This window comes from Coccinella septempunctata, chromosome 4, assembly GCF_907165205.1.
Source record: "Coccinella septempunctata chromosome 4, icCocSept1.1, whole genome shotgun sequence".
NCBI classification, from domain to species: domain Eukaryota; kingdom Metazoa; phylum Arthropoda; class Insecta; order Coleoptera; family Coccinellidae; genus Coccinella; species Coccinella septempunctata.
Window position 1 is genome coordinate 27,875,739 of NC_058192.1, and position 14,578 is coordinate 27,890,316.

Consider the following 14,578-nt stretch of genomic DNA (forward strand, 5'->3'; position numbering starts at 1 on the left):
ATGTCAACCTGGAAGGAGGACGAAGTAAACATAGTCAAACAACGACTGAGATTAAAAAATGGAACGCTCACTAAAGAGGACTTCGACAGCATCCAACAGCAAATTCCAACCAGATCGGTAGCTGCCATAAAGAAGAAATACCTAGAGCTAAAAAACAATGGTGAAACACGTACAGTAAGTAGTAGATGGAGCCAAGAGGAAACAGACAGATTGATACGTGCTTACGTCTCAAGAACGGAAACACAGGTAACAAAAAGGGTCCAAGCCATATTAAACGACTTCCCTGGTAGAACTCTTAAAGGAATTGCCACAAAACTACGTGATCAATATCCAGACATTTATTATATGAGGAATAGTACACCCGAGCCCCCTACAGAACAGCATTCTGACAACACACAATACACGCTAGATTCAAGGCCGGATACACCAGACAATACACAGGAACAAACAGATCACACAGAAATTCAAACCAATCATGAAGAAAATATTAAAGGGGATGAAACAAGAACAATCAACCCACCTGAACCAACAACAACAACATCGTACGATTCACATTACCAACGCAGTAGTCGAACATGTAACCAAAATTCAGAGGTTAACCAATCGCCCGGGGGCGAAGTTCAAAATATAAACTCCGTACCCCCCGACGCATTTGCTTCTGAAAGCGATGAATTTTCAGTTAATTTGAGACAGAAGTTCGACAGAATGATCAAATCGATAGGGAATCGTAAGGAGAAAATCAGGAAGTTCCACCTAAGGCCAACAAACTCTTCGATAACAGAGAAAGTCAACAATATACTCGAAGGAAAAATTACTCAAATTGAAGATAACACACAGAACGAGGTCGAAAAGAGAAAGCGTATAAAAAACGCTATTTATATAGCCGGAATTTTGTTGAGGAAGACTGTGCTGGGAAAAAATGAACATCGCAGACCAAAGTACCTGATAACAGAGAAGAAAATAAAGAAGCTGAACAACCACATTAAGAATGCTCGCGAGTTGGTGGAAAAAAAGGGCGAAAAGCTGAGTAGAAGGCTCATGGCGGAGGTGAAAATGATGAAGAAGCTAAAACTAACCCCAAGGCAGTACATAAAGTCCACAGAAGAGAGAGCCAAAATTCTCGAGGCCAAGCTGGAGGAGCAGAAGAAGAGAGGCGAGATCAACGACCTCAGGGCGAGGTTCCAGAGCAGGCCATCCATCGAAACCCTGAGAAGCAGCAATAGGCGAACAAGTGAGTTGACAACGAAAGACACAGAGCACTTCTTCCAAGATCTGTACCGCCAGGAAAAGGGAAATACACCAACACCTATTTTCAACAAATTTCTGAGAGAACTGAAAAGCCACGCAAGGAAATCGAAATACGAAAACCAGCTGGAGAGGAGGAAAATTGAGCAGGAAGTTGACGGCATCTTAAAAAACGTAGCTCCATGGAAGGCCCCAGGGGAAGATCGAATACCGGCATATATTTACAAGGTACTGCCAGCAGCTCGAAACTACCTGAAAAGACAAGTGACCAGACTTCTTAACAACGAGACGAAACTACATGAGGCAGATGTCCGTGCAAACGTCATCTTGGTGCACAAAAGTGGGGACGAGACAAATCCAGCCAATTACCGACCTATATCGCTGCTTAACGTAGATTACAAGATAACAACTGCGGTAATTGCAAGCATGATCAAACGCTCACTCCCCGACTTCGCTATACCTGCCGAACAACTGGCCAGAGACCAAGTTTGGGGCACGGTCCACGGGCTTCTACTGGATAAGAGCATAACAGCACAGTCAAAACTGAACAGGACCAAGAACTACTCGGCATGGTATGACGCAAAGAAGGCCTATGATTCCGTGCACCACAGATGCCTCAAAAGGTTGATTGACTGCCTCCCTTTACATCGGCACATAAGAAACCTACTTAAGAGAACAGTTAAACTGTGGTCTCTCAGGGTTCAGTTGGAAAAAATTAAAACAAGACCCATAAAAGTCCAGAGAGGCCTATTGCAGGGAGACTCAATGAGCCCAATCCTTTTTGTACTGATGATCGCAAGCGCCATACTACATATCCGCTCAAATCCACAAATATGCAAAGAAACCAGAGGAAAACACCAACTTATAGCATTCATGGACGACTTCAAGTGTCATTCTCCGACCGAAAGCGGCATAAAGTTGATAACAGAGCAACTAATAATAGCCTTGAAGGAGATTGGCTTGGAGTTGAATACTGCCAAATGCGGCATATATTCCAGAGATGCTACACACGGACCACATGAGGAAATCAATACCCCGTTCCTACCCCTGGTTAAAGAAGGATACAAGTACCTTGGATTGGAACAGCTAGAGCGCGATACTGCCGGAAATTTTGAGAAAGCCCAGGAAAAATTAGAAGAAAGCATTGACACTATTTTGCAGTCCGACCTTACAACAACCCAAAAGGTATACCTCATAAATTCCACGGCGGTACCAGCAGTGGTATATGTGACAGCCAACGCGTATCCTGATGAAAAGCGAAGTACAACGCTCAAACGCTGCAGAGACCTTGACACATTGATACGCAAAAGACTCATTCAGCACAAGATGAAGGGAACGACAGCCTCGAATTCATCAGTCTATTTGCCGATCAAAAAAGGAGGATTGGGAATAAGGTCCGTCGAACACCAGACAGAAATTAGCTTTGTCAAAAAAGGTATTTATTTGACAAAAAACCAGGAAATGGCAAAATGTTGCAAAACATACGAACAGCTAAAAGAAGCAGGCTGGAGAAACCCCCTGAGCGACATGGAATTCGTCCTGGAGAAGTATGGAGTGACTGTTCAAAACGAGGAAAACATCAAAAAATGCTGTAAGGATACGACTACAAGAATAATCGAGGTTATCCACAGGAGACTACAGGAGGACTGGTCCAGGAACATGCATTATGGCAAACTCGTAAATCAAGAGGGAAATAACATCTCCTTCCCTGCCTATTCCTCCCCCTTCTTAGACACATGGAGAAGAGGAGTGCTGATGTCCGCTACAGAAGAACAACTTCACGGGCTGGGCTCATTACCAATGAGAAGAAACTGCAGAAGAGGATGCAACCATGCCGAAACAGCTTACCATGTCTCTGCTTCATGTATCTGCAACGAATATACCACCCGGCATGACAATGTGGTGTATTGGACACTTAAAACGCTGCTGACGAGTCTGAGAGCCCCGAACAACTATATCAGGAACCTCCAGTTCGGACAAAGTACGTGTAGAGTAGATTTCGAGGCAAACAACAGAAAAGTGAGTATCCAGGCAGGACAAAAGCTTTTGACTGAGAGGAGGCTTTATCACAACAAACCAGATATCCTTGTTAAACTCACGAATCCTAGCGAAATCTTCATCATCGAAGTGGCGGTCTCCCACATCCAGAACTGGAGGAATCAAGAACGCCTCAAAAGAACTAGGTATGCCGTCAATTCCGTGAAGCACATAACAGAATTCAACCTGTCAAACACCACCCGAGACCTCAACATTGTCACAGAATTGGGAGCAACCTACAGATGCCCAGTCAAATTGGCAATTTTCGTAGTCGGATGTTATGGCGAATTGATTGCGACCGATGAGCATAAACAGTTCTGTGAGATGATAAAGAAGAAACTACAGGTTTCCAATCGAAGCATGAGAAATCTCCTCAACCACGCGACCTACAGCGTGGCAGTCTCAACCAGCAACCTACTAATGAAGAGACTGAACGAACCTACTACCTGTGATAGATAAGAACTAGTCATATAGCAAAGATTGTTTGTTGTTTTTGTTATGTATATTTACTCATTGTTGTATTTATTATTGTTTGTTGTGTACTTATATGTGTTTACTCCCCTTTTGTCTGTGGACGGACGAACGACGCAGCCGGTGAATAGTTTTGTAAACATGTTTACAATAGTTTATTCATTTTACTAGGATACACAGTTTAATGTATGTAGTGTAAAATGACATGAAATAAACGCTTAATATACTACCGAGGATATATTTATTGTATCAGTTCAATAATTTGTTCACATAATTGCAATGTTGCCAAACTTACTCAAAAATGTTATTCCATGAATATAAATTTCAATGAATTCAACGAAATCGTATTCCAATTATTTATGGACTTAGAAAACTTGTTTCTTTCAAGTTAATTTTCATACAATCAAATTCGATTTGTACAAGCCGAAATTATATTTCTTCTCCGTGTTCTTCGACACATGATGTTATTTATTGGTGAATCTATCTACCCTACATAGGCGAATTAAAAAATCTAGACGCCCTCTGCCGACTGAATTACGAAACTACTTTGTCAGTACTGCAAAGTCAAAACAAGTTTCATTTCTTATGTTTTCTTTTATCTCACGTTGTCCAACAAAGTGTTAATATTATTATTTGGAGATGTTATATTGGGATTATTGTCTGGGGTTCTGAATAGAAATATTGATTACGAAAAAATAATTGAAAGGTATTTATACCAGCGCTTTCAACTGGCAGGTTTTAGGTCAAACGATTTTTCTTGGCGAGGGTTTTTCTGCTGAATTCAATTGACGATTCAGAAAAACAATTTCATAATTTTCATACTTCCAAATGAATTATCTTTCTCATCTGTAGCGAACTTGTTCCATGAGCTGAATCATATTTATGTCTCTTGAGATTTCAGTATGAGGAATACCTATATCAAAAATGGAATTTAAATATTTTAAACAGAAACTTTAAAACTTCCACATAAACGCTTTAGTTATCAGGATGTATAGTTCCTACCTCCTCCACAAACTCTTTATATGCTGACCTCAACATTATTACCTAGGTTGACTTCAAGAAGGAATCTGTTAAATAATAGGAATTTGTGTCTAGGTACAGTGGATCACTAATGTCATCGATCGATTTCATTCCACAATTCATCCCTTTCAAATAAAGTATCTCCAAAGAATATTGATCTTTCTTTACGAAGCTAAATCAATTAATTCACTTCCGATAATTCCGATAAATATCTTGATTTACTAGAAAAACTCTGTTAGGCCGTACAAATCTCGAAAAGAGTACTGACAAACGTCAAAGTTTGTTTACATTTCGTAGCGCCCTCAACGGTAATTGGATTCGTGAATAGTCTCTGATACATCCCAGGTTATCTATGTTCAGGTGAGTCAACATAGCTCGATCGACCGATAACACTTTGATTTTTGGACTAGGAGAATGATTCAAACTTTGTCGGAATCGACTCTAATCAGCGCATAAGCTTACTTTTTTTTTACTTTATTGAGTGGTTCGAAAGTGTTGAAACATGATACTAGTAATACGACTGATACCACCCTGCTTTTTCAAATGAGAATAACCAATTTTATATCATATTCTGAATCTGAATAAAATTCTGATTTCGAAATATTCTCTACCTATTTGTCAACTGTGCCTTTTTGACGTAGGCCTCTTTTTGGTCCTTTTCCGACAAATTTCATGCTAATGATGGTTTTAGTACTAGAAATTCTATTCTGGAAATCGTTCGAAATAAATAGGTATATGCTTTTTTCAATTGAATCAACCAAGAGTCTTCTGCAGTTTCTCGGATCAGTCTACAGCTGGTCCGAAAGATACTCCAATATGACTTTCACAAAATGTCAACTCCATTCTTTCAAATCTGATGTGTATCGAATTTAGGATCTCCTTTTGAGCCTTTGGGTATTAGCACGATATGTGAGCATAACCAATTATTTTTGAAATTTTTGTCCATCTTTATATAACCGAGGTAATTTTTGATTGGCCGAACCGATTTTCACAATCACAAGACTCGAACTGTTGGAAAAAGAACCCTTTGGAAGTTTACAGCGGAGAGGAATAGTGTAGAGTTAAAAAGCGTAGAGTAGAATAAAAAAGAGTAGAGTAGAATCGCATAGTGTAGTGAATCGTAGCCTGGAATGGATGGAGTGTGGAGTGGAGGAAGTGGGTGAAAACGAACTTCCCAGAAGATAATATTATATAAGATTCGAGTGGAGAAGGTTGATCAGAGTAGAGTAGCATCGGGTCGATTCGTAGCGTTGTAGTGTGGGTGTGGGGTGAACAGTAGTGTAGTGTAGTGGAGCATGGAGGAGTGGAGCGGGGCGGAGCGGAGTTGAGTGGAGTGGAGTGGAGTGGAGTGGAGTGGAGTGGAGTGGAGTGGAGTGGAGTGGAGTGGAGTGGAGTGGAGTGGAGTGGAGTGGAGTGGACTGAAGTGAAGTGAAGCGAAGTGAAGTCTTGTGGAGTAGAGTGAAGAGGAGAACGAAAGAGCAATTTGGGGAAGATAATTGGTGTGAGATATTTTAGGGTTGATTGAAATAAAAAAAGTCGCGAAAGAAAATTCGTCTGGATAAGCAGGCAGAAACAGTTAATGAGTAGTGTTTTAGAGGATTGAAAAATACTTTCCAACAACAAAAAGTTCCTCCCCGGCGGGGAATCGAACCCCGGTCTCCCGCGTGACAGGCGGGGATACTCACCACTATACTACCGAGGATATATTTATTGTATCAGTTCAATAATTTGTTCACATAATTGCAATGTTGCCAAACTTACTCAAAAATGTTATTCCATGAATATAAATTTCAATGAATTCAACGAAATCGTATTCCAATTATTTATGGACTTAGAAAACTTGTTTCTTTCAAGTTAATTTTCATACAATCAAATTCGATTTGTACAAGCCGAAATTATATTTCTTCTCCGTGTTCTTCGACACTTGATGTTATTTATTGGTGAATCTATCTACCCTACATAGGCGAATTAAAAAATCTAGACGCCCTCTGCCGACTGAATTACGAAACTACTTTGTCAGTACTGCAAAGTCAAAACAAGTTTCATTTCTTATGTTTTCTTTTATCTCACGTTGTCCAACAAAGTGTTAATATTATTATTTGGAGATGTTATATTGGGATTATTGTCTGGGGTTCTGAATAGAAATATTGATTACGAAAAAATAATTGAAAGGTATTTATACCAGCGCTTTCAACTGGCAGGTTTTAGGTCGAACGATTTTTCTTGGCGAGGGTTTTTCTGCTGAATTCAATTGACGATTCAGAAAAACAATTTCATAATTTTCATACTTCCAAATGAATTATCTTTGTCATCTGTAGCGAACTTGTTCCATGAGCTGAATCATATTTATGTCTCTTGAGATGTCAGTATGAGGAATACCTATATCAAAAATGGAATTTAAATATTTTAAACAGAAACTTTAAAACTTCCACATAAACGCTTTAGTTATCAGGATGTATAGTTCCTACCTCCTCCACAAACTCTGTATATGCTGACCTCAACATTATTACCTAGGTTGACTTCAAGAAGGAATCTGTTAAATAATAGGAATTTGTGTCTAGGTACAGTGGATCACTAATGTCATCGATCGATTTCATTCCACAATTCATCCCTTTCAAATAAAGTATCTCCAAAGAATATTGATCTTTCTTTACGAAGCTAAATCAATTAATTCACTTCCGATATTTCCGATAAATATCTTGATTTACTAGAAAAACTCTGTTAGGCCGTACAAATCTCGAAAAGAATACTGACAAACGTCAAAGTTTGTTTACATTTCGTAGCGCCCTCAACGGTAATTGGATTCGTGAATAGTCTCTGATACATCCCAGGTTATCTATGTTCAGGTGAGTCAACATAGCTCGATCGACCGATAACACTTTGATTTTTGGACTAGGAGAATGATTCAAACTTTGTCGGAATCGACTCTAATCAGCGCATAAGCTTACTTTTTTTTTACTTTATTGAGTGGTTCGAAAGTGTTGAAACATGATACTAGTAATACGACTGATACCACCCTGCTTTTTCAAATGAGAATAACCAATTTTATATCATATTCTGAATCTGAATAAAATTCTGATTTCGAAATATTCTCTACCTATTTGTCAACTGTGCCTTTTTGACGTAGGCCTCTTTTTGGTCCTTTTCCGACAAATTTCATGCTAATGATGGTTTTAGTACTAGAAATTCTATTCTGGAAATCGTTCGAAATAAATAGGTATATGCTTTTTTCAATTGAATCAACCAAGAGTCTTCTGCAGTTTCTCGGATCAGTCTACAGCTGGTCCGAAAGATACTCCAATATGACTTTCACAAAATGTCAACTCCATTCTTTCAAATCTGATGTGTATCGAATTTAGGATCTCCTTTTGAGCCTTTGGGTATTAGCACGATATGTGAGCATAACCAATTATTTTTGAAATTTTTGTCCATCTTTATATAACCGAGGTAATTTTTGATTGGCCGAACCGATTTTCACAATCACAAGACTCGAACTGTTGGAAAAAGAACCCTTTGGAAGTTTACAGCGGAGAGGAATAGTGTAGAGTTAAAAAGCGTAGAGTAGAATAAAAAAGAGTAGAGTAGAATCGCATAGTGTAGTGAATCGTAGCCTGGAATGGATGGAGTGTGGAGTGGAGGAAGTGGGTGAAAACGAACTTCCCAGAAGATAATATTATATAAGATTCGAGTGGAGAAGGTTGATCAGAGTAGAGTAGCATCGGGTCGATTCGTAGCGTTGTAGTGTGGGTGTGGGGTGAACAGTAGTGTAGTGTAGTGGAGCATGGAGGAGTGGAGCGGGGCGGAGCGGAGTTGAGTTGAGTGGAGTGGAGTGGAGTGGAGTGGAGTGGAGTGGAGTGGAGTGGAGTGGAGTGGAGTGGAGTGGAGTGGAGTGGAGTGGAGTGGAGTGGAGTGGAGTGGAGTGGAGTGGAGTGGACTGAAGTGAAGTGAAGCGAAGTGAAGTCTTGTGGAGTAGAGTGAAGAGGAGAACGAAAGAGCAATTTGGGGAAGATAATTGGTGTGAGATATTTTAGGGTTGATTGAAATGAAAAAAGTCGCGAAAGAAAATTCGTCTGGATAAGCAGGCAGAAACAGTTAATGAGTAGTGTTTTAGAGGATTGAAAAATACTTTCCAACAACAAAAAGTTCCTCCCCGGCGGGGAATCGAACCCCGGTCTCCCGCGTGACAGGCGGGGATACTCACCACTATACTACTTAAAAAAAAAAAAAAAAAAAAAAAAGGTGGAAACTACCCTACTTAAAACCCCGCTCGTGAGAGTGTATATCTGTGGGCAGTTCAAATCCGGTGAAATACTCAACCAACACTCAAGGTCAGATACATACGACAAAAAACAATAGCAAACAATGGCTCGATGGACAACTGACGAAATTTCCACCCTAAAAATAAAAATGAATGAGAAGAACGGCATTCTGATCAGTGGAGATTTCGATAACTTGAAGGAATACATCCCAGGTAGATCAACAGCTGCAATAAAAAAGAAATACCTCGAAATCAAAGGAACCCAGAGCATTCCCGACGTATTTCAGAGAGAACCCCAAACAACATCGAAAGGGGCAAAATGGACAGAGGAAGAGGAAACAAGGTTAGTGCAGAAATATAGTATGAGAACAGAAAATCAATCTGGGGCAAGAATAAAGGCAACATTAAGCTTGTTCCCAAATAGAACAGAAAAAGCAATAGCAACAAAGCTTAGAGAAAAATATACCGACATCTATTATATGAGAGTGAGTGCGTCGGAAAGTGAGAGTTTCAGACGAACAGAACCACAGCCGCCGGCTGATCCGCCCCCGCCGGCTGATCCGCCCCCGCTTTTGCAAGTGACACAACAACCCGTGGCAGTGACTTCTACGATACCTGCAGCGGCTCCGCCACAAATAAGAACAAGACAACGGAAAGAGACTCCACCAGAACCATTTGCAACAACAATACAAATATCGGACAAAAATTTGGTGGATGAGCATTTGCAGACCCGCATAGAAACAGGGACCGGACCTGACAACAACAAGAGAAACGTGAAAAAAAGAGAGGAGAGGCCCGAAGGACCGCCATACGATGAGCTTACGCAGGACGTGTTGAGGAAATATGAAAACATACTGAAGTCGACCGGAAGGAATAAACAAAAAATCGCCCAATTCTACATACGTCCACAGGACGGGAGGATGCTGGAGGCGACGGATAGGATATTGGAGGGAAAGATCAGTGAAATAAAACGAACAGAAGGGACAGAACATTTCAAACGAACAGCTATCAAAAAGGCAATCTATGCGGCTGGCAGGCTACTGAGCAGGGAAATAGGAAAAAGAGAAATAACGGGAAAAATACCATTATATAAGATCACCGACAAAAAAATCAAGAAGTTTATGAAACACTTAGAAAACGCTAAGAAAATACAGAAAACTCGAGGAAAACTTAACCGCCCACTATTAAGAGAGATGGAAATAATTAAAAAGTTGAAGATGTCCGTGAAACAATACATATCCTCCACCGAGGAGAGACTAAAACTTCTAAAGGAACAACTGAAACAACAGAAAAATAGGCATGAGAAACAAAAATTGAGGTCAAGATTTTGGAAGACACCATCTATGAAAATACTAGGAAAACCAACAGGTGACGTGAGGATACCGAATGTAACGAAAATAGAAACATACTACACGAATATTTACAAGAAAGAGTCTTGCGAACAACCAACACCAATTTTCAATGGGTGGCTCTCGAAGCTGAAGAAATATTCTAACACCATAGATACGTCGGACCAAACAGACACGGGAGAACTGAAGAAGAAAATAACAAACATTCTCAAACGCACAGCACCGTGGAAGGCCCCTGGGGAGGATGGAATTCCAGCGTATTTGTATAAAATTCTCATGTCTGCCCAAGAATACTTAGTAGAAAGCACTATAGCCTATTTACAGGGAAGAAAAGACCTAACCCAAGTAGACACCAGAGCGACAATCACGTTGATATACAAGAAAGGCGATGAAGAAGACCCAGCAAATTATAGGCCCATTGCGGTATTAAACGCAGATTACAAAATACTGACTGCAGTAATGACAAAAATTATCAAACAAAGATTGCCGGAATGGGCGATTCCGCCAGAGCAGTTAGCGAGAGAAAATATATGGGGCACTGTACATGGATTCCTGCTGGACAAAAGTTTTACCCAGGTAGCAAGGATGCGAAGGACGAAACATTACTCAGCGTGGTATGATTTGAGCAAAGCCTACGATTCGATCCACCACAGAGATCTGAAAAGACTAATAGATTGTTTGCCAATAAATCCGGCCATTAGAAGACTGTTCAAAAATGCCATGAAAAAATGGACAATCAGGATAAAAGCTGGGAAGAATATAACAAAAGAAATTCCCGTCCAGAGGGGGCTGTTCCAGGGGGACCCAGCGTCTCCATTACTTTTTATACTGGCTACGGGAGGCCTGCTAAGCCACGTCAGAAGTGACAAAAAAATAAACAGATCTTCGAGAGGAAAACACCAACTAATTGCCTTTATGGATGACTTCAAGTGCCATACCCCCAACAAAAAATCTCTGGAATTGATAACCAAGGAGCTGGAAGAGGGAGCATCAGAAATAGGCTTGAGATTAAATAAGGCAAAGTGTGGATATTACACGAGAGAGATGGAAAGCCAGGATGACAACGATTCATCTCCCTTCCTACCGGAGATAAGAGAAGGATATAAGTACTTAGGCCTACATCAGTTGGAGAGGGACACTATCGACAACTACGACGACATCCAAATAAAAATCGAAGAGAAAGTACGCGAGATTGCCGAGTCAGACCTAACAACAATGCAAAAAATTACACTTATTAACACCTCAGTCAACCCAGCAGCCACCTACGTCCTGGGTAACATATTTACGGATGAAAAAAGAGCAACTACCCTAAAAAAGAGTCGAGATATTGATGCGAAAATAAGGAAAATATTGGTCGAACAAAACATCAAAGGCAAAACACAGTCAAACGCTCGACTATACTTGTCCACCCAAAAAGGCGGTCTAGGCTTACGACCATTAGAACTGGAAGTCGAGCTGCAGTTCGTAAGAAAAGGGGTGTACCTGCAGAAACATGAGGAAATGAAGGAGGCTCTCATAGCATACCAGGCCCTGAAAAACGCAGGCTGGAGGAACCCAATCTCGGATTTCGAATACATCCTAGAGAAATATGAAATCGAGGTAGACCTCTCCGAAGAAAGCGATACACCAAAACTCACTAAAGACCTCATCAAAAGAATTGAAGAGAGACATCAAGCAGAGATAGAGAAGGAGTGGTCTTCGAATCTATCGTATGCCAAAAACGTTTTGAAGGAACCCAACATCCGATTCCCGGCCAATTCCTCCCCCAATATGGACAGCTGGCGCCTAGGTGTACTCCTCTCAGCCTCGGAGGAACAGATCCACGGACTTGGTGCTAACCCTAACAACCGTAGAAAATGTCAGTTAGGCTGCGGGCTGGATGAGAATTCTTACCACGTAGCCTGTGCCTGCCCCAGTCGTGCAGCAACAACAAGGCATGACTTCATTGTTCACTGGGTGCTAAAGATCCTCCTACAAGGTTTAGGAGCCCCCGACGAATTGAGGAGGGAGCTGCAGTTCGGGAAGGCCTCTTTAAACTGCGACATCGGAAAGATCAAAATACAGGCCGGAAATAAGATCTTAACTGGCAAAAAGATCTACCACAATAAACCGGATATAATGGTCAGAACAACAGACCCAGATAAAATATATTTGATTGAGGTGGCAGTTTCCCACATCCAGAATCTAAGACAACAAGAAGAACTCAAGAGAACCCGGTATGCTGTTAACTCCACCAAAAAATTAGATTTTTCTAATTATAGGGAGGCACAGCGTGACTTGAACCTAGTCACAGAGCTGGAGAATTTATATAAATGCCCAGTGAAGCTTGGGGTGTACAGGAGCACAAAAACTTCTGCTCCATTCTCGAAGAGATAGGTTTGGGAAAGGAAGAAATAAAGAAGGTCCACAACAAATGCAGCTACTCTGTCGCGGTATCCACCACCAACATGATACTACGGAGAATAAAGGATGGTATGGGTGGAATGGGTCAGGACACCAACATTATCTGAGTGAGATGCACGGATCTACCTACATAAAGGAAAAATTTATTTGTACATAATTATTTTTAGTATAGAATAACATAATGTATAAATGTAAATAGAAATAAAATAAAATATACTACACTATACCACACACCACTATACACACATATACAACCACACTGAGGACGAGTCTGCCCGACTGGGCTGTACCATTGGAGCAGTTGGCAAGAAGGAATATATGGGGAACAACCCAGGGCTTACTGATGGACAAATCAATCACACAGCAATCCCGCATGAACAGAAAGAAACATTACTCTGCGTGGTATGACTTTCATAAAGCCTTTGACTCCATCAGCCATTGTCAACTCAAGAGGCTCATAGGAACTCTTCCGATCCACCAAAACATAAGGAAGCTCCTGAGAACAGTAATGACGTTGTGGTCCATTAGAGTCAGATTAGGGAAAAATAAAACAAGCCCTATTTACATCAAGAAAGGAGTTTACCAGGGAGACTCCATAAGTCCATTGTTATTCATCTTGTTGACTGCGAGTATTATACTTCACTTGAAATCCAGCCAGAAAGTATATAGAGATACCTCAGGGAAGTTTCAGATTCTTGCTTTCATGGACGATTTCAAAATTCACACGAACACGAAAAAGGGATTAAGAACTATTACCCAAGAACTTCAACGGAGTGCAAGTGAACTGGGCCTCAAGCTAAATACAGAGAAATGCGGGATGTATAGTAGAACAGAACAACCAGACGAAGAAGCCCCTTTTTTGCCAGAAGTGAGAAAAGGATATAGATACCTGGGATTAGAACAACTGGAGAGGGATACGGAAACAAACTATGAAACTATCGCCAACAAATTAATTCAAACATCAAGAGAAATATTCCAGTCATCATTAACAACCCCTCAAAAAGCCCATCTGTACAACAGCACGGTGATACCCAGCGTTGTCTATATCACAGGCAACCTATACCCCGATGAAAAAAGGGCAACAACATTGAAAAAGTGCCGTGATATGGATAGGGAAGTTAGGAAAGTATTGGTGGAACAAAACTTAAAAGGGAAAACAACATCTAATGAACACGTTTATCTCCCAGTCAGCAAAGGTGGCATTGGCTTGAGATCCATTGAATTGGACACCGAAATTCAGCTTGTCAAAAGGGGGCTGTATGTAAGATCACATCCAGAAATGAAGCAGGCCCTCGAAAGTTATTTAGCCCTGCAGAAAGGAGGCTGGAGAAATCCCCTGAGTGACCATGACTTTGTCATCTCCAAGTACGAGTGCCCAGATATAGATATTACATACGAGAACATGAGTAAAAATTGCAGCATCCTTAAGAAACACATTGAGACTATCTTTTTCAACAGACTGCAAAAGGAATGGGCCAAGAACATGCACTATGGAAAGGTACTTATCAAAGAAGAAACTTCCATCGAACTGCCTGCTTATTCATCACCCCTCATGGATAGTTGGCGGTTGTCTCTACTCCACAGTGCAGCGGAGGAGCAGGTTCATGGACTGGGATCTATTCCGGGAAGAAGAAGGCAATGCAGGAGGGGATGCAACCAAACAGAAACTGCATATCATGTGAGCAGTGCCTGCATCAGGGGTGCCTACACTACCCGGCATGACTACGTGGTCCATTGGCTCCTGAAAACTTTGCTGAAGGGCCTAGGGGCCCCACAGTGCTTCGGAGACAACCTA

The 14,578-nt window shown here is 41.0% G+C and overlaps 2 protein-coding genes and 1 non-coding gene across 3 annotated transcripts; 2 read left to right on the forward strand and 1 right to left on the reverse strand.

Annotated features, from left to right (window-relative positions):
* On the forward strand, positions 1-3,741 carry LOC123310998. Its single transcript, XM_044894741.1, has one exon. The coding sequence runs from the start codon at positions 1-3 to the stop codon at positions 3,739-3,741; it is 3,741 nt and encodes a 1,246-aa protein (XP_044750676.1).
* Positions 3,742-6,403: 2,662 nt separating this feature from the next.
* Positions 6,404-6,475, reverse strand: Trnad-guc. Its single transcript has one exon. It is a non-coding gene; the product is annotated as a tRNA-Asp (tRNA).
* Positions 6,476-9,180: 2,705 nt separating this feature from the next.
* On the forward strand, positions 9,181-12,756 carry LOC123310999. Its single transcript, XM_044894742.1, has one exon. The coding sequence runs from the start codon at positions 9,181-9,183 to the stop codon at positions 12,754-12,756; it is 3,576 nt and encodes a 1,191-aa protein (XP_044750677.1).
* Positions 12,757-14,578: the final 1,822 nt, after the last annotated feature.